This window comes from Lissotriton helveticus, chromosome 1_1 (assembly GCF_964261635.1).
Source record: "Lissotriton helveticus chromosome 1_1, aLisHel1.1, whole genome shotgun sequence".
Taxonomy (NCBI): Eukaryota; Metazoa; Chordata; class Amphibia; order Caudata; family Salamandridae; genus Lissotriton; species Lissotriton helveticus.
Genome location: NC_136057.1, coordinates 1602545773 through 1602565467, shown reverse-complemented (window position 1 = coordinate 1602565467; position 19695 = coordinate 1602545773). Strand labels below are relative to the sequence as shown.

At 41.6% G+C, this 19695-nt stretch overlaps 1 protein-coding gene across 7 annotated transcripts in view; it reads right to left on the bottom strand.

Annotated features, from left to right (window-relative positions):
- The window catches only part of AMHR2 (anti-Mullerian hormone receptor type 2), a 1194741-nt gene that overhangs the window by 400693 nt on the left and 774353 nt on the right, over window positions 1-19695 (bottom strand). For all 7 annotated transcript variants that reach the window (XM_078687697.1, XM_078687663.1, XM_078687707.1 and 4 more), the window contains one exon: window positions 2525-2664. In XM_078687697.1, the coding sequence (XP_078543823.1) occupies window positions 2525-2664 (140 nt within the window). The remainder of the gene's footprint in view (window positions 1-2524; window positions 2665-19695) is intronic.

Below are 19695 nucleotides of genomic sequence, written 5' to 3'. Positions count from 1 at the left end.
GATCTTTTACTAAAAACTGGTCTGGTCACTCTAATGAGCTTTGCCCCTGGTGTGTTGAACAAAGGGAGAGTGTGGGTCACTTCGTCTTTGCATGTCCAGCTTATCATGCCCCTAGAACCAAATGAATTAGGCCCATTTGTTGCAATATGAAAATTAAAGGGAGCTCTGAAGCTTTGTGGGCGCTACATACTAATACATCAGAGATGGTGGTAATAGGTGTGGCCAAGTATCTGGGGTGGGCATGGATCATCCGAGCCAGACACCTGCAGACACCTGCAGTCAGTTGATTGTTAAAATTTTATTAGGGTTTTCATACATTGGGTCTTTAACAAATTGTTTAATCGTTTTTAATTGTTTTTTAATGATGAAATGTTCTAGGTAAATATGATGTTTTATCCATTTTGTATCCCATCAATTTTATTATATAAATTGTCTTTTATGATGTAATAATCGAAATAAAGACGTATGAAACCTGAATAAAGTTGATTGGATTAGAATGGAATGTGTCATTATTATCATTATTATCATTGGCATTGACTTTTTCAACATTAATAGGTTAAGCCACTTTTTCACACCCCCATCCTTTGCCCTCCATCAAACTAAACTATAAAAGTACTGAACTATTTCATGAGTACCCTCCGAGAACGTATGTAATGTTTGCAATAGAAAGTGAATCTTGGGCTTTTAAATACATTATATGACACCCTTTTTTCAAAACTGTCATGAGATCAGAATGTGCAAGTCCCTTTTAAGGAAGGCGGGCTTGCTAGCTTCAATAGGGCGTTGGGCACTGTCCATCCAGGCAAAGTCAACAAGGGAAAAAGTGGAAGTGGGCAGTGTCTGTTAGAGGAGAGAGTGGAACTGGTGTAGAAAGTGGACAGGGCCTACCAAGTAAAATTCTGGGCACCTGCACTTATTGTTTTTTGACAAATTATGCACCAATGGAAACAATAGTGGATCTAGGCACAGGACTCTCTTAATCCAGAGGCGATTGAACACCCTCTCTATAGTACGGGAACACTGGTAGTGCAATAGTTTAAGGTAATGAATGGGATTTTTTGAAGATGAGAGTCTTTGAATAATCTCATGGCTTGAATCGGCTTAGCATAACCGTTGATATTACATAAGCAAGGCTAGACTATTTTTTAGGCATAGGACAACTGCAATGGTGGAGTAAAGTTTAGTAGATTGACTTGCAGCGAACAAACGCTGTTGAAAGTAGGAGTAGGAAGAAAACTAGTGGAACAATAGAAAAATCTCGCAAGGTAAGCTGTGGAGTAGCGGCCACTTACATTTCTTCACCGTCTCCATAATGTGAAGTTGTAGGCAACGTTATAGGTGAGAACATAGGGGGCTTTCAGCCTATCCTTAAAAAAGCATGTTTAGTTTAGTTTGCCCTGTGTGATACGCACTTTGTGGTTACCTTGTTGATTCTCCTTATCCTTGTATAGTGTAATGAAAGGAACCAGCCACAGGTACACAAATAGCAACAGCTGGGTCCTCATTTGCAATTCAAAAGCTATGTTTGCATAAAATCTTCAAACATTTGCTTTTTAAACTGCACAGGGGGTCTCTGCCACAGTCTTGTATAGTTCTCTGCAGAAGACAAGGGACCTGATTCACAGAGGAACTTACGACTTGTAAAGTTACAAGGGCAGACTCTCCGCGTTCGTGCCAGAATCCCCACGCGGCAGTGCTCCGTGAGGAGATTCTGCCACGAGTGCGGAGACTCTGCACTAGTAACTTTACAAGTCGTAAGTCCTTTTTTGAATCGGGCCCAAGATGTTCAGGGGTTGTTTTGTTTAATTACATACTCATGGGGGACAAAAGTGGATATTTCCAAGCAACAGAAGACAGTTTTTGTAATGAGCTTTCTCCATTGTTGCTTAGGTTGAACATTTATATTTTAATGAAATCAGGCGGTCAAGCCTTCTCCTACTTCGTTCCTAAAGCATGCAATGACCTGCCCATACACATAAGAGGCTCCTCCTCCTCCTCACTTCTTGAACTCTGCAAGAACCTGAAGACTTGGCTTTTCAAGTAATTCCACTAGGTGTGCCTAGATGCAAACCTGCTCAGCGCCAGGATACCCTCCCGAATGTCAGTGTGCTTTACAACTCTGTGAGCCGCTCTCCTCCTTTTGTAGTTAGAATGATATTAAAGTGTCATTTGTGGGTTGACGCATCTATGGTATGTAACGTTTACAACGACATTTTTACAACGCACTACCATTACAGCGCAGGCATTACCACACATACCATTACAACGCATTGCGCTGGGGGGCGCTCTAGGATAGGGAATAAGTTTAATTTTCTATCCAACACCTTCCCTAGTGTCCACGGGGACTGGAGTTGGAATAGAAAATTATACTTACCACTATCCAGCACCTCTAAGCGCTATGCGTTGTAATGGTATGCGTGGTAAAAACCGCGTTGTAAAGGTATGCGTGGTAAAAGTATGCGTTGTAACGTCATACATCCCGCATCTAAAGATGCACCAAGGGCAGCAGCCAAAGACAACCTACCTCAGGGTCTCCTTTCCAAACTTCAGGCAGGACTGGCCTTCGTCTCTCTACAAAAACCAACGCCCACATCTCTTTGAAGTCGATATCCTGACCGAGTTCTGCTTCAAAGGCCATGCGGAATGCGGGGACTGCTGCTGTGCCTGGAGAGGGGTAGGAGACACAGAACATCCGGTGTTACACTCTATAATATTTCAGATTATCAATAAGAAAGTGAGAGTGATAGGACGCTGCAATGCTGCTATAAATACCTACTGCCACATTCTGGCCATGAGAAGTTACCCTTTCATCTCACATTTCATACTAACTTCTCAAATCTGCAAGTACACCATTTCTTTTACAGGCTTATTCACTTTCATTGTTAACTTTGGTGTTGCAGACCTGATCCTATTCTATGGCTGTAAGTGCAGGAGATTTGAAACAGATAGACTAGGACAGAAAAGCTTCATTTTGATCATAAATTAATTTGACAGATTCTTCCTAGCCCAATAAGATGTGCCCATAGTTTCATCTTTATCAAAAATCTCTCGACTTCTCTTTAGATGAAATAATGGCTTCTCCAATCGTCCAGTCAGGCAGTCATAATGAGTGGCCCACAAAGTGAGCTAGTATTTTTCCAACATGACATTTACTACTACCAGTGGTACCAATACCTCGGGAATTGGGCCAAATCCAATCCTGAGGGTCCACTAAGTAATAGAAAATTGCTAGGGGAATCAACATTTTTGGGTCAGTATCCTGATATCTCCTCACTTCCATTTGGATTTACTCTTAGAGATAAAGGCTGCTCTCTGCAGCTGAAATTTAAGTTTGAAAGTAGAGCTCCTCATTGTTTCCGCAGATCCCACAATTGTAACTGGTGTTACTAACAACATCGGCATCAAGAGGCCACGTGTAATGAACTTCTAAGAGTCCAAAAGACATAAAGCTGGGCAGGTTTGGCCAAAAGCGCATGAGCTGTTCATATCTGACTGGCACCGGTTGTAGCCAGGGCATCTATAACTAAGTCAAATGATAACAATAACATAATTGTGGGTACATGATCAGGGGTCACCTAGCGGTTGTTCTCACACCATGCCTGCATAAGCACATTGAGGTAATGTCTGGGGGATGGGTGGCAGCGCTCGCTGTCGGAGCTGTCTGAACTCTACTTTAGCAGCAACAGGAATTACGATCCAGTCTTCTCACAAAGGCTGCTAGAATGGATGCCCAATCATCCACGATTGGGTGACGTTGGAGATCTCTTATTTCCTCGTCTCTTAATGTGGATTCCTCCTCTAGTGCCTAGTATTCAACCTCTCTCTTCCACCTACAGTTGAAGGGGGGGGGAGGGGGGAAGGGACCTCCAGTGCATGGCGAGGGTCTCCTGGAAGGAAACAGAGCCATTCTCAAGAATCTAGTGGGCTTTCGCCTTTGACGTGGGAGACAGCCTTAAAAGATATACCTCCATCTTCCATAGATCCGTCCTGTCTACTGTACGTTCTAGGTCTGCCATCAAGTCCTACTAGTGCTGTGTTATCCCTGAGCATGACCAAGTTGTGTGTATAAAGTCGATGTCTCGTTCGGTGCATCCGGGACGTTTTGTGTCAGCTGTGCCCTGTATCGGGTTGAGTTGGTGTGAAGTAAGATATATCATGTGAAGTTAATTAAACTGGCTGTAGCAGAATCTGTGTATCAGTGGTTCGGTCAGTCCTGCCTGCTATAGTTCATGTATTGCCCAGGTGACCGCCGCATACATTAGGAATTGTGAGGCAGGTAATCCAGAATCTGCTACAAGCACCTCTAGCGATCTTAGTCTGCCCTCGTCAAAACAGTTGCCGACCTTAAGCAGATCTGCAGCTGTCCAGGCGCCTAATCTCCGTACTGTGAGGTGTCTGTCCCGGAAGTTGGGAGGCCTACCAGTGGTAACAATCAGGAGTGCGGTTGAGAGTGACCTGCAAGCCTGATGAACTTCTCCAAGCAGCCTAGGGTTATTCAGAATAGTTTGGGTAGTGGACCCGATGGGGATGCTCCCCACAAGGAGAAATTCCAGTGTCCCAGTGTCCCGTCTCTGTGTGGGGTGTCGTAACCTCCCAATTCTTCTTGTTATAGTCCGGAGAGCCATCGGGCCAGTCATTGCCCCCGGGCCATTATGAGGTACAACTGTGGTACAACTCGAAGTTTGGAATTCCCAGACCCCCCTCCATACTGGGGCATTGAAGGATGCGTAAAGAGGTTCTACACATGCCTCCATCGAAAATGAGTTAATGTATCAGGGTATCAGAACCAGGATCTGGGCATCCAGAGCGGGAGGTTAAAAAAAAGTACAGTACCCGTGGCAGTATGGCCATTTTAGTGAGCGCTATTCTTGCTATTATTGGAAGGTGCTGTGTGCGCCAAAACACAACACTACCTTTTAGTGAGAGGAGTATAGACCCCCCTTTGATTATAGGCAGTACCCACTCAATTCAGTTTCAATCCGTAGCCCTCATGATATACCTTCAACTAACTAGCACAGGGATGTCAACATACACCATGACAATTTACCTCCGCTAGTCACTGTTAGCCAACCATTTTCCAAAGTCCAGCCAGAACCACAGTCCTCACAGAGTGACCTCCACGTCTCTTACACTCTACCCACATCTAATAGATTTGAGGCACTCTCTGACTTGGACTGACTCATGGGCCAAAAAGTAGCTTTTACATCGGCTCTGTCTAGTCTTACACCTCTGAATGACAACCCTATAGAGATAACTACTGTTACTCTACCTCCAGAATCAATGGTAGTTGCCACACGCACTAAACTTTATACACCCACTACAGAACTCTTTCTGTACTCAGTTGGAATGTGGCTGGTCTCAAAGGGAAGATCAACAATGATGATTGGAGGGCTTATGTTTCCAAGTTTGACTTAATCCTTCTGCAGGAGACTTGGCACACTGCCCCACCATATTTTGAGGGCTGCGCTTGTTATTCGAGTCCTGCTATTCCTTCCACTCACGGCCATGCGGCCGGTGGTTTAACCACTTGCGTTAGTCTAAGCCTTCAAGTAGAGGTATCGCAGATAAAATCTAGTTCCTCTGCCTTTTTAGCATTAATAATACGGGTATCAAAGTCTAACATGGTTTTTTATTTAATACATTTTTAAAATAACAATTTCACTAATGGTAGCTGTTCACACTATAATAGTTTTTATATCATTTTATATCCCTACTACAAGCTAAGGCTTTTTATCCCTACTAAAATCGTACTTCACAAGTTCACTTTTTTCTTTGAGGCGATATTAATGCTAAGATTAATAGGGGTCTTAGGCTGCAAGATTCTGACACAAATAGGCACTGTATTTTGCAAGATGCAAGGGGTACTGAGCTCTCTAAACATCTAACTGCTAAGGCCTGACTGACTTATTTGACCTCCTTGGGGGAGCATGTAATATGCTGACGACATTTAAGTGGGGGGGGGGGGGGAGAGCTTCCCTTATAGATATTTTTGTTATCCCTGATTTTTTACCTGATTCTCCAAAGTTGCGATCTTAACCACAGACTGGGGTGATCATAATGTAGTGTAGTTCCTATATTCCCAATAGGCTCTGCGCATTGGAATAATATATCCTATAGATGTGACGTAGGACTTATGTCTACTAGGTCGCTATCGAATATATTAGACTTAATTGTGAGTGCCAGCTAGCTCAGAGGTCACTAGAAACTTTCTCAAATTCACAAGAAGGGATTTATTTTCTGACAACCGCATAAACATGACAACTTTGTTTCCCCAAGATAAAACTGATCTTCAGAGTCGTGGAAACAATTGATAGATATTTTACTCAGTCATTTGTGCATGCTTCGTTTCACCAGAGTTTGCAGAGAAGTAGATAGACGGGCGTTTTCAATAAAAGGTATTTATTGAACAGTCTTCTTTCTCATGCAGAAGAAATGAACTGCTACAATCGTAATACTGCTTGCAAAGTATAATGCGTACAGTAAAAAGAGTAGGATAAAATAATACTGTAAGAGCATTGTATGGCTCCTAGACCATAGATAAATAAATACATAAATAACAAAGGCTAAAAAGTACTCAACTGGTTCTTCTAAAATACGCCTACCCTGATGTACCTAACCTAAGCCTAATACGAGGGAAGGAGTAAGTGAGGTGTAGCATAAATGTAGTATTCTTTGCCAATAATCTATACAAGATTTCTCTACGGGTCTAATCAGCTCCGTACCTTGGTTTAGAATGAAGAAGGCCAGGCTCAGGACTCGATTTCCCAACAACACCCAAGGGTAGCTTGGAAACACTGGAGCTGGATTTCTCGGCAAGAGAAAAGACAGCGTCTCTCTCAGTGCATCTGCTGGAGGGTCGGCTACCTTCGGCACTTGCTGTAGCAGGATGCGTCGGGCAAGTAGATAGTCGAACTGCTCCGAACCACTGTGTGTTTGCTATGGCAAGTGTGGGCATATTTATACCTTGAAGGTGCCGAGTTTGACGTAAAAGTGGACAAACGTCATCAAAGAGTCTCAGTTCTTTGAAAACTCCATGAGTTCTTGGACAAGTCAGTATTCAAGCAAGGGGAAGTCCCTAGCTACTGAAGCAGAGTTTTCCAAGAAATCGTTGTGGATTTTCGGAACTAGTGGAAGTAGACCTGCCCTATTTGGACTGCATGAGCTATGTCTAAATATGGTTATGATTTCTATGCCTATATAAGGATATGGTGATTTATACCTATATAAGGCCATGAATCGGTAAAATTACAGTAGGGTCCTAAAATGCCATACAACACCCACTCCACGTTTATCATGTTCAACTAAGTTAAAGCACTAAAACACATTCTAGAGCATGTGTTTACAACCCCACCCCAAGATACAAACAAAATGCATTTTGAAATGGTTGTACCCGAAAAAATGAGCATTTGTACTGAATGCATTTAAAAGCAATGATTTCATCGAAAGCACATAAAATCATATTGGAAAGGCTAACCGAATGAATCACGAAATTACATTTATGAAATGGCTCTTAGTTACAGAAGAAAATTCAAGACCATCCCATAGCAGAATATACAAACTGTTTTTGGTTTGTGGACTAGGTCGATATTGTTTCTAGGAAGTATTCAAAGAATTCTTGTTCTCTAGGAATAGTTCTACTTTAAGCAGATTGCTTTGTGCCAAAGTTCATTGTTTTTGGAAAAAAGTCAAATCAAATCATAGAAAAATAGAGTTGAAAAGTAAGAATTTTTTGTTATGAAAAAGCGAAGGTCGAATTTCAGAGTTGAAAGAACGCTGTGTGCTAACTTCAAAAGTTATTCTCGCTGTTAGGAGAAAACATTAATTTGTCTATGCTGGCAAAGAAATCGTCTACCACAGTAGATGAAAGTTGAACCACTTCATTAAGCAGATCAATCATACACAGATGAGAAGCATCGCCGTCAGCGTCAGTGGCATTAGCAATGTTCGCAGTTGATGGTACCTGTGTGCCTGTTGTCCGCATATCTCACCCTCAGCTGGAATTGCCAGTGAGATCTCAATGAATGCCGTCATCAGGATTGGTAGCCGTTGTGGGCAATACAAAACATGAGCAGTTACCGGACCCAGTAATGCGTCAACATACGTTGGCAGTGCTGATGGACGTGTTAGACAGATATGCAACTCGCATTCCTCTCCACAAAGCAGGCATCGTAGAACAGGTAAGATGCAATCTTGCCAGATTGGTCTGAATGACAGGAACCACCTGGTATTCAGATCTCTCAAACGAGCCGAGCCAAGGATCTGTGTTATGCATTCACGATACTGCATTGCCAGAAGAGCATTCTCCATGGTAATTTGGGTATCGCTGATGACTGGACTTGCCATAACGGAGCAGGAGGAATAAAAATAGTATCCCTGCTACGAGTCCCAAGATGAGAGGTAGGCCGCCGAACACAGAGTGCACGAAGTTAGGAAAAATGCCTCGGACTGCTTCAAGGGGTGCTAACAGTCCCGAAAAAATCGTCTTAAATACATGTACAATGCCACTGGTATCGGACAGGTTTAAGATACGACCTAACATTTCTGCAAAATGTATGGGGCAGTTTATTGATAATAATGCATGTATCTCCGCAGAGGACCTTGCAACTTGCAGATCATACGTCTCTCTGGACGAGGTCAGTGGCACAGTTTTTTGTAAAAGAATGGCTTTCATTCTGCTTAAAGTATCAATTTGTATAGAAGAGCTGTTCAGTGAAGGCCATAGTGGCGACTCCCCATCTGTCTTAGTTTTTGGAAACAATACTTGCATACAGCAAGTGACCCTGGCTGACACACTAACGAGATAGGCTGTCCCTGGCATCATTCCACAACAGCTGTGATCATTCAGCGTTATGTAGCTTCCATTGGAAAGCTGCCTAAAAATTAGATCTATCACTGCTGCAGGGGAACCCTGCAGGTGGCATGATAAGCTGTATGAAGAACCCTCACAGGCTCCATGTAAATTAATGCCTTGACATAGAAGTGTACCGCTTAATGTGGTTTTGCTATTTTTACCACTAAGAAATACCTCCTTTTCCCCACTCCAACATTTGTGTGTGTATAGTAATTCCCAGGTCGACTTTATGTACTCTTTACCCAACCTTTCATACAGGCCTGCTGGTATGTGTTTTAAGAAATACTGAAACTGGAAAATAGTCACTGGTATCGTGATGGTGCCATGTTTTATCCATTCAACGGCTGGCTTCTCAGAAACAGTCAATGGTAATCTCTCCAGTTTTTCTATGCTCAGCACCGTATAGTCTGCTCCCCTCTGTGCCAAAGAGATTTGTTTTGGTAATCTCTCCAGTTTTTCTATGCTCAGCACCGTATAGTCTGCTCCCCTCTGTGCCAAAGAGATTTGTTTATCTGTAAGGTTAAATACAGTAAACAATGACGTGGTGTTGATTAGACGCCGAGGCACATAGCCAGAACGAAGGTTTTGTAACGTCCAGCCTAGCAGCATTATAGAACGTAATTGAGACTGGCCGTGTTGTAACATTAGTAACTCTTGTTCCATTATGTCTATGGCAGAGGATACGATGCTGTCCAAAGAATAAATTCTGGACGACAGAGTTGTTAATCCATTGTCAACTACAGAGAGTGCTTTCTCTAAATTAATACGATCAATTTCTCGTATTCGTTCTGCAGTTTCCATATGCGTGACTTTCCATGCTTCATTATAAGCAGCGTAAATACCGGCGTATATGAAACGTTTATGACGTGGTTTGCGAGATCCAAGTAAGAATTCTCGTAAGTCAATGTCATCTTTAAGTAAAGTTAAGTGTTGTTTTATTTCTGGGAGTGTGGTTTTTTGTAGCCACTCAAGGCACAGTTTTCCTACAGTGTAAGTTGTTATTATTCCTGGATGTTGTCTCTGGACATATCTTGGATCTGGCCTAGTTACTGTAAACCCTTGTGTCTTATTCAGGAATCTATCTTGACAGTTATTTGTGTCTTTTGGGCCAGATTAATCATTGTTTCCATTCAGGATTAGTTCTGTTTTGATGTAAAATATAATTTACGTTTACCTCCTCATCTGTAGTTCTATTACCATCAGGTGTGGGCTTAGGTATGGACGGTTTGTTTAAATCTTTTATCTTAGCCAGGCCAAGACAAGATGTCTGTTGAACAGTTTCATTTAAGAACAGTATTTGTTCTGGTATGATGCAGGCTCTAAACAATGCTTCTAAGCCTTGTACCTGCCAGTCTTTTGTGCCCCAGACAGTTTTTGTCTCAAACTCTCAATGGTGTCTTTCCAAAAGTCAAAGCCTAATGTGGACAATTGAGCATAAAAGGCCGCAGAATAAATTTGCTTAGTATTAGTTAACATATTTTTCATGCCTGTCTTATTAACATTTTTAAAGTAAAAAGTTTCTGGATTTGTGACATTAAAACCTGAGAAGTATGGACATTTTCCATAGAATGTTTTAGAGCTACCTTTTGGTGGCATTGGACAATGTTCCCATTGATTATATGTTAACACATTTCTAGGATTTGCAGATTTGTGCAAATCATGTTGACCAAAGTGATTAAAACAATACATTTCTTCATAATTTCATGAACCTTCTAAGTATTCATGTTTTGCAAATGTTGCTGACATTTCTAAGTCTGCCATCATGTTATTAACAGTTTCAAAGTCCCAATCATCAGAAAATATTGGTGTGGAATCTTCAGCAGCTCTACCGGGCCATAAATGTCATAATCAGTTCTATCCCATGCTATTCCACCAGGTAGAGGAACGGCTGTGATGTTCACTGATGACAGGTCTCTTTGTTCACGATGAGATGATTTGTGTGGCTTCAGGAGCAAGTTGATGTTCTTACTTGCTGTGTCCATTTTACTATATTTTCCATCTATCAGCTTTCCCAAACTCAAAATAAGAATGAGCCATAGTAGGAGAAAAAGTACACCTAACACAATGCAAAGTTCCGCCCATGGTGATACCAGGTATGTATTTGTAAGCTGGTGAAAAAGTCTGTTACTCGTTCCTTGAAAGTTTTGTTTGTTGGCGTTGTTTCAGGCTCACTGGGATGCTCAGAAAAGGTATCGAAGTTGATGAAATAGCCAGAGGCAGTTCTATAAATTGTTGGTATTGCATCCGGATTATTTGAAATCGCTGGAGCTGCTTGTTCCCTTGACATGTTAGTATAGTCAGATGCTACATCACTGTAGACAGGAGTTTCTTGACGAACTGTTATTTGGGTTTCAAGAGGCACTAGTTCCATGGCTTTATTGCATAGTCCTTCTTTTTTTACTGCAGATTCTTCAAAAGTGATGAGTCTTTCAGTTTAAACCTCTTGGATGGTAGCAAGATTTGGTGACTACTGGGCCTACTACTTATTATTGGCCACATGGTGTGGTTTTACCAGATCAATTGATACAGAGCGGTTCTCCTTTCTTCCAGCAAGTGGTGACAGTAACACTGTTCTTGATCCGTGGACTGCTAGTACAGGTACTGGTTTTCTGTGAGAAGGCTCAAATTCCTTCTTATCCACTATTTTTTGTCTGACCAGATTCCCAATCTTTGGAATCCAGACAGGTCTTGCTGGGACAGGTGTTTTTTCTTTAGTGGTAGTGGGCTTTTGTATGGTGTTGCTTAAACTTCTGCTAGTTTCGTTTAAGTCCTGAAAAAAAGCCAAAAGGTCTTTGATATCAAAGGGTTTTTGTTCTACCACTGAAGTATGACGATCGAGGTCTTCGACAAGCATTCTAGTACCAAAAAGGATTTCATATGGAGTGATTCCACCCAGAGAATTTCTTGACAGGTTATTAAGACTACTTTGGACACTTATTAGATGTTTGACCTACCCGTCAACCGAACCTAATACCCTGGCTGTTATTGATTGCTTTATGTCACGTTTCTTTCTTTCCACAATGAATTTCCCTCAGAATGGAATGGACTTGAGTACCGCAATGCAACGTCCAAGCTGGCCATGGCCTCCTTGTAAGCTCGAGGGCTAAACGCAGGACCCTGGTCAGAATGTAGCATGCCGATTGTATATGTGCCGATAAAGACTCACAAATCTTTTATAACAGTTCGGGTGTCAGCCGAGCGCTGAGGCCACATCCAAATGAATCAACTGCGACCATGATATTTTTATAGTTACCATCCCTTTGTAGGGGACCACAGTGGTCCAGGTAAACACAAGCCAATGGTTTATCTGAAATTAGAAGGGGTGTCTGTGCCGGGCGTTTTACGGTTGAAACTTTTATTTTCTGGCAGATTTCACATTCCAAAACATAATTTCTGGTTTGTTTCCTCATTCGTGGCCACCAGTATCGCTGTTTTAATATTGAAACTGTGGGGGAGACACCCGCGTGTGCAGAGGCAAGCCCTTCATGTGCTGCTAGGATTAGTCCTAACCTATGTTCCATTTTTGGGATTACTCTATCCCCCACTCCAGGGTTTCAAGCAAACGTAACATTATTTGCATCAGTTATATATGAGTACTTGAGTGGAAAGTCTTTTGGTAATGTTTTACCACTGTGTGGTATTCTTCACTGTAAACTTACCTCCTTGTTTAGCTTAAGTCTTATGTTCCAATGTGGAATGGACTTACTTAGAATGTTGGGTCTCAGTGACAAGCCATTTGTCAGCTGGACTTTGGAGGATGAGGTCTCTAGCTTGATGCTTACAATAAAACCTCTACTGTTTCTACTTCTGCTTGCCAGCTCATTATTTACACGCCAACACTACATTTTGGCGACGATTGGACTTATCTCACGCCTAGAGACCTCAACTCAACACTTCAATTTCGACTTATTTCACTTCATTTGGAATTTGGAGTCTGCTGACATCTACTTCCAGCTACAACTTTCCACTGAAGGTAGAGACCTTTTCATGGTGATTCTTATCTTAAAATTTGGAACTGTCTGTCACCTTCCCTCATACTTTTAAGGAATTGTAATCAATTTTACAACAGACTACATGATCCATAATTCTTTCACCTAATTGAGGGATCTGTGGCTGCATTCTTGCAAAAAGGGAATATCCAAACTGATAACATTGCGTCTTCAAGCAAGTTTTCATAAACTTATATGTCACCCTGGTAGTCTTTAAGGAAGTTTATTCAAAAGTAAAGACTCTTGTTTTGCATCGTTTATGACAACGGTACTAGCGCGCTGTGTTGTGCTTTGAAATGGACCTGAGTAGCTGAATTCCAACCTGGAACCTGTGATGAAGAGTTGCCCGGCGTCTGGAATCCATCTCTATGGCTAAAGCGGAGTGACGCACTGTCTACGCGACGTGTGCGTGCTTGTTTACGCTGCGCGCTGACATCATTACGCCGTCCGCCATCATAAAAAATACCGAAGGAAGCCTTCAGCAACGCTGGCCAACGCCGGTCACATTTGCTTATTAGCGCATCATTTTTTAAAATTAAGCGGTATCAAGGGTACAAGACACCTTCAATCCCAGGTGTGTTTCACTCATCGGCACAACCTCTGTTTCAGTCCAAGTAAGCGATTTCATTTACTTTGAAGCCGATCTTTCACTCGCTGATCGGCAGAGCATTTAAGGGGTGTAATTTCTCACGCATCTCGCTGATCGGCACAGCATATGCCGATCATCTGTTCTTTGCTGAAGACATTAGTTTCACTCATCTCGCTGATTGGCACAGCATAAGCCAGTCATCCATTTTATATCTTATTACTGAAAACACAATTTTCACTCACCTTGCTAATTGTCAAAGTATATTCCACTTTTTATGGTGTATTTTAAACGGTTTTAACTCTAGAGTTTTACTGTATGAGATCATAAGCATAGGTCTATTTATAATAACTCATATTGAATTTTTCTTCATAAATATAAAAGTGCTCTGGGTGCAGTAATTCTCTTTCAACATGCAGAATGTCACAGCTCCGCCTTTCTTTCTCTCTGAGCCCGGCGATCCTCCTATCCCTTGGCTCAAATGGAAAAAAGTTTTCGCACATTATGCCAGGGTGTGTGGAACCTCGCTCAGCGCAGAGAGAAAGTCTTCTCTTTTCATGCACTGTTGGGGCTCAGAGGGGCAAGATGTTTTTGAAAATCTCCCTGAGCTACCTGATGCTGATTCCTTTAATGAATATGAGATATGCATAAAGAAAATGGATCTGCATTATCTTCCTAAACTGAGCATGGTGTTGTAACGTTTTCATTTTGGGAAGAGAATGCAGAGGCAAGATGAAACAATATGTTACTGCTCTTCGTAAACTTGCTTCTACCTGTTCTTTTGCTGGCTCTTTAGATGAGCGGCTCAGAGACCAATTGATGCTTGGTTCTTCTCTCAAAAAAGCAAAGGATAATCTATGGCAAAAAGGCAACCCTACTCTCCAAGAAGTGATAACTGCACTTAAATTATACGAACTTTCTAATACTTATTCTGAGGCAATTCGAAAAAACAATTCTGAGGGAAAAAAAGGGAACCACCGAGGTCAAAGAAATAAAAACCTCCTCAAGTACTGCCTCTCAAAAATCGTCTTCTCATGAGACTGGAAATTCTACTGACAACAAGAGCACAAGTTCGAGTTCTAGATTGGCTAATGTAAAGTGTTATCGTTGTAGTAATTTGGGCCATTTGGCTAATGCCAAAGATTGCCCAGGGTGGACAATGACATGTTCTGTGTGTAAGAGAAAAGGTCAAACTTCTAAGTGTTGTAGATCGAACAAAAGTAAAAAAAAAGTAAGTGAAGTAGATATTTATGACCAAGAACAAGATGAGTCTGTTGTGTGCCAGATTAATACTGTTGGTATGGACGGTCCAATGGAAAAAGTATTGATTGACGAGTATTCAGTAGATATCTTAATCGATTCTGGGGCAAAAATCACCTTGATACCCAAGCTCTTCTTCGAGAAATGTCTTGTAGGTAAAGTTAAATTACTCAAACCAGACATAATCCCTAAGGGCTATGGTGGTCAGGTCATAAACCTCTTGGGGTATTTCATGGGTACCATTGATTTCAAAGGAAGGGTTACCACTGGGAAAATGTATGTCTCTATGAAGGGGGATTCTCTCATTAGTTGGGCTCATCAAAGGGATCTTGGAGTTTATCTTGACCCCAACCAAATTCCACCTGTGTGTTTGAGGGACATATCTCCCAGTGTGGAGGTGATTTGAGATAACAGTCACTGGGCCAAGAAATACCCAAGCGTGTTCAGTAAGGATCTGGGATGTCTAAAGAAATATCTGCATCTCATAAAGTTAAGAAAGGATTCTGTCCCCAAAGAAGCCAAAGTTAGGAATGTTCCTCTTTTGGTACGTGACAAAATGAAGGCTGAGTTGGATAAATTGATAAGCAACGGTGTGATAGAGGAGGTGGAAGGCACAGAGTGGGTTCCTCCGGTCGTAATGGCTCGGAAGGCCAATGGCAAGTCAAGATTATGCATTGATATGAGAGAGTTGAATAAAGCGGTTATAGTCGACCATTATCCATTGTCCAACATAACGGAAATGATGTCTTCATTGGGTGGTGCCACCTGTTTCTCCACATTAGAGCTCTTCTCCGCTTACCACCAGGTCAGATTACACCCTTCTTGTCAGGAGTTTACTACATTTATCACTCCCTTCGGCACCTATAAGTTCCTTAGGATGGCATTCGGCTTGATATCAGCTGCCTCGGTATTCCAAAGAATAATGGAAGTTGTTTTAGTTGGAATTAAAGGAATCAAAGTCTATCAGGACGATATTTTAATACATGGTTTAAATCGTGATGAACATGACGAAAGAATTTCTGAAGTCTTGGAAAGATTGAAGGATGCAGGGCTCACTCTTAGACTTGACAAGTGTAAGCTTGGTGTGGAAACGATTGAATATCTAGGACATCTAGTTTCTGGCTCAGGTATTAAACCCAAACCGTCCTTGGTAGAAGCAATTTCCAACCTTAAGTATCCTAGTTGTAAGGATGAATTGGTTAAGTTTCTAGGGATGTCTGAATTTTACAACAAATTTGTTCCAGGGTTTGCCCAAAAGACAGAAAAGATGAGGAACTTGCTAAAGAAAGGCCAAGAATTTCTCTGGAACAAGGATTGCTCCGATGAATATGATCACATCAAGAATTGTCTTAGTCACGCTCAGGATTTGGCTAGTTTTGATCCCGCAAAAGATTCATACATTACGACAGATGCAATCTGCAAAGGCATTGGTGCTGTTATGCTACAAAAAGGTGAGAAAGTAGACAACACTATCCTGTTCATTTCAATACCTTTAAGAGGTGCCGAGTGCAATTACTCGGTAGTTGAAAAGGAAGCATTAGCTGTGTACTGGGCTGTTCATGAACTTAAGAAGTTTGTGTGGGGTAAGAGCTTCTCAGTTATTTCAGATCATAAGCCTCTTAAAGAAGTGTTTGGGAAGAAAGGTTTAGATTGCATTTCACACAGAATAAGAAAATGGGTGGTAGCCTTACAGGATTTTGAATTTAAAGTTTCTTATTTACCTGGTTCAAACAATATACTTGCGGACTGTTAATCCAGGCTTACAGACGATGGCGTACCTGATGACCTGGATGACCCTTCTGTTGGTAATGAAAACCCTTTTGAGAATTTTAAAGTGTGTGTTGGCACACAAGGTGTAATCACGGAGAGTGAATGGACTTCTGAATTAGATTCTGATCCAAATCTCCAACAAGTTTTTGGATTTGTACGTGATGGTTGGTGCCAAAAGAAGGACTGTGGTGAAGAGATTAAGGGGTTTTGGTGTGTAAAAGATCAACTGTCCATACTAAATGGTTTGTTGGTTAGAGGCAGTAGACTCATACCTCCTGTGAAATTAAGACCTAAAATTATTGATTTTGCACACTCTAGTCACATGGGTATTGCTAAGACTAAGGCGAGAGTTAGAGAGGTGTATTGGTGACCAGCCATGGACACGGAAATTGAAAGATCGGTGCGTGATTGTGTGCAGTGTTCTGCAAGTGATAACATTTTGAAATGTAGAACACAACCTATGGTCATCAGAAAACAATCTGTAGGCCCGTGGGTGGATATCTCCTTGGACATTTTGGGTCCTGTCAAAGTTAATAGTCAAGATAAATATGTTCTAGTGTGTGTGGATATGTATTCCAGGTGGCCCTTCATCAAAATAGTGTCTTGTGTGGATTCTGCTTCAGTAATCTCGTTCCTAGATGAACTGTTTGCTTATGAGGGTTTGCCGAGTTCAGTTCTTACTGACAATGGGGTGCAGTTCACATCTGCTCTTGTAGAGAAGTTATTGAGTGAGAGAAGCATTGTTCACAAGCATGCTGCTGTGTACCATCCAGAAAGCAACGGCGTTGTTGAGAGGTTTATTAAAGTTCTTAAAGAAGCGATGCAGTTAGCTCTTGTTTCTAGGTGTGATTGGGAGGAGGCTGTGAAAAAGAAAGTATGTAAGTACAGGTTCACTGCTCATTCATCCACTGGCGTCACACCCTTTATTTTGTTTAAAGGTAGATCTGCTTGTACCTCACTCAAACCCTCTTGGGTTTCAAGTAAACTTGGTCAGACTGCAGGTTCTTGTGATAACACGCGTGACACCACTACTTGGAAAGAGAAAGAATTAGAGAACATGGATAGGAGGAAGTGTGAGTATGATGCGAGGAAGGCTGTTACAAAAACAGTTGTATGTGTGGGGGATGTTGTAAGGATCAAATTACCTGAAAGGAAGTTTGGTGTTTCTATATTCAGTAAGCCTATAAAGGTTATCAAACGTTTAGGTAACGCAATCAGGACACAAGATCATAAGGTTTGGAACCACAGCAGGGTTGTTGTTTGTCGTTCTAATGGTGTCATGCATGACACCTGTTCCTCTTCATCCACGCCGTCATCTGCTGGTGAAGTGAGAAGATCCACGAGGGAGAAATTTGTTTCTTCCCGCTTAAGCGGTTTTGTTACTTCTTAAAAAAAAATGTTTTTTTTGTATTTCTCTTTTGCCTAATGTTCATATTTCATGTGTTGTTGATGGGAGGGAGGTGCTGTGGTATTCTTCACTGTAAACTTTCCTCCTTGTTTAGCTTGAGTCTTATGTTCCAATGTGGAATGGACTTACTTAGAATGTTGGGTCTCAGTGACAAGCCATTTGTCAGCTGGACTTTGGAGGATCAGGTCTCTAGCTTGATGCTTACAATAAAACCTCTACTGTTTCTACTTCTGCTTGCCTGCTCATCATTTACACGGCAACACTACACACTGTCTTTCATTGAAGCAGTGACAGCTTGCATTATTTTGCTGTCTATTTTAGTTTTTGAACGAGTGATTGCAGCTACGGAAGCCATTTGCACAGCTGCCTTCGCGGCTTCATCAGCCAGTGAATTCCCTTCAACGTGAACGCCATCCCGCTGATGACTCAGTGTATAGATCACATGAGTCTTTTGTAGTTCTTTCTGTAAAAGAACTACTTTTTTCCAAAGCATTTTATGCTTGATTGTGCCACCTTTTGCGTCTTTAAAACCATTTTGAACCCAGTTCTGTAGATATTCATTGTAAGATTGGACACAGTAATACGAATCGCACACTATGAGTGTGGGGAATTCGCAATCAGTATTTTCAAGCACCATCTTGAAAGCCTGTAGTTCAGCTCGCTGAGCTGTACAGTCTCCAAGGGATTGAGTTTTTGTGACCATAGGTCTGAATTTACCATCGCGCCAGCGACCTTTAACAATCGCACATGCAGCACTGTAAGCTTGTTTCCCCCAATTGCGAGCTGTGCTGATCCGTCTGTATATATTATACAGCTGTAATGTTCTAGAGGCAGAATCTCAGTGGGCAGAGGACATTCTTGTTCTTATTGGAGAAATTCTGGTGTCTTCAAGTAAGGGTCAAGAACGTATTCAACGTCTGTCGCAGCAAGAGAATTAACCCATTGTATCCATCTTGGATGTAGAGCTTTTGCATTTGGAATGCTTGCCTTTGTCACTGCCTCTAAGGCAGGTACAGGAGTAACGACTTTTATGCGTTTACCCTGTGCAAGGGCTCTCTCTTTTGCTACCGCAGTTTGAACCGCTGTTAGAATTTTTTCTGTTGAAGTGAATTTCATTTTAGCTTGTGTGTACAAGTGTGATTTTTAAGCTATTGGTACCTTTTCACCTTCATTAAAGGTTAGGTATGTGAATCCGCATCTCCCTGGGATGATTCGTATTACAAGGTTGCGTTAGTTTACGCCTGTTTGTAAATGTGTTGTTGCGAACATGTCTGTTTGCACCGAATGCAAAATTTCTGTGTGTTTTTGAGTCCAATTAGTAGGTTTGAAATCAGATTTGATTAATTCGTAGAGAGGTTTAACCCTTTATGCGTAGTTCAGAATGTCAGTTCTTCCGAAATTCAGGAATCCTAGAACTGACTGTAAGTTTTTCAGCATTTTTGGAGGTTGGAGCAGCGCACATTTTTCTAGAAAGTTTGCTGCCAGGCTTTTGCCTTCACTTGAAAGTTCGTATCCTAAGAATAGGACGTTGAGGTGGGCAATCCTTGATTTTTTTTAAATTGAATTTGTACCCTTCAGAGGCAAAGCCAAGTATTATGGTGTTCACCCTGTTCAAGTGCCTGTCCAAATCATCATCTGTAAGGTAGATGTCATTGACATATGATAATGCCTCATCATCATACGTTTGTAGTAACTTTGTTACTCTGGCTGAAAATAATCCAGGACTGTTCTTGAATCCCTGGGGGAGACAACAAAAGTGACGCTGTGTCCCCATAATTGAGAAAGTGGTCAAGTACCTGCTTTCTGGTGCAATGTTTTGACACAAGAAACA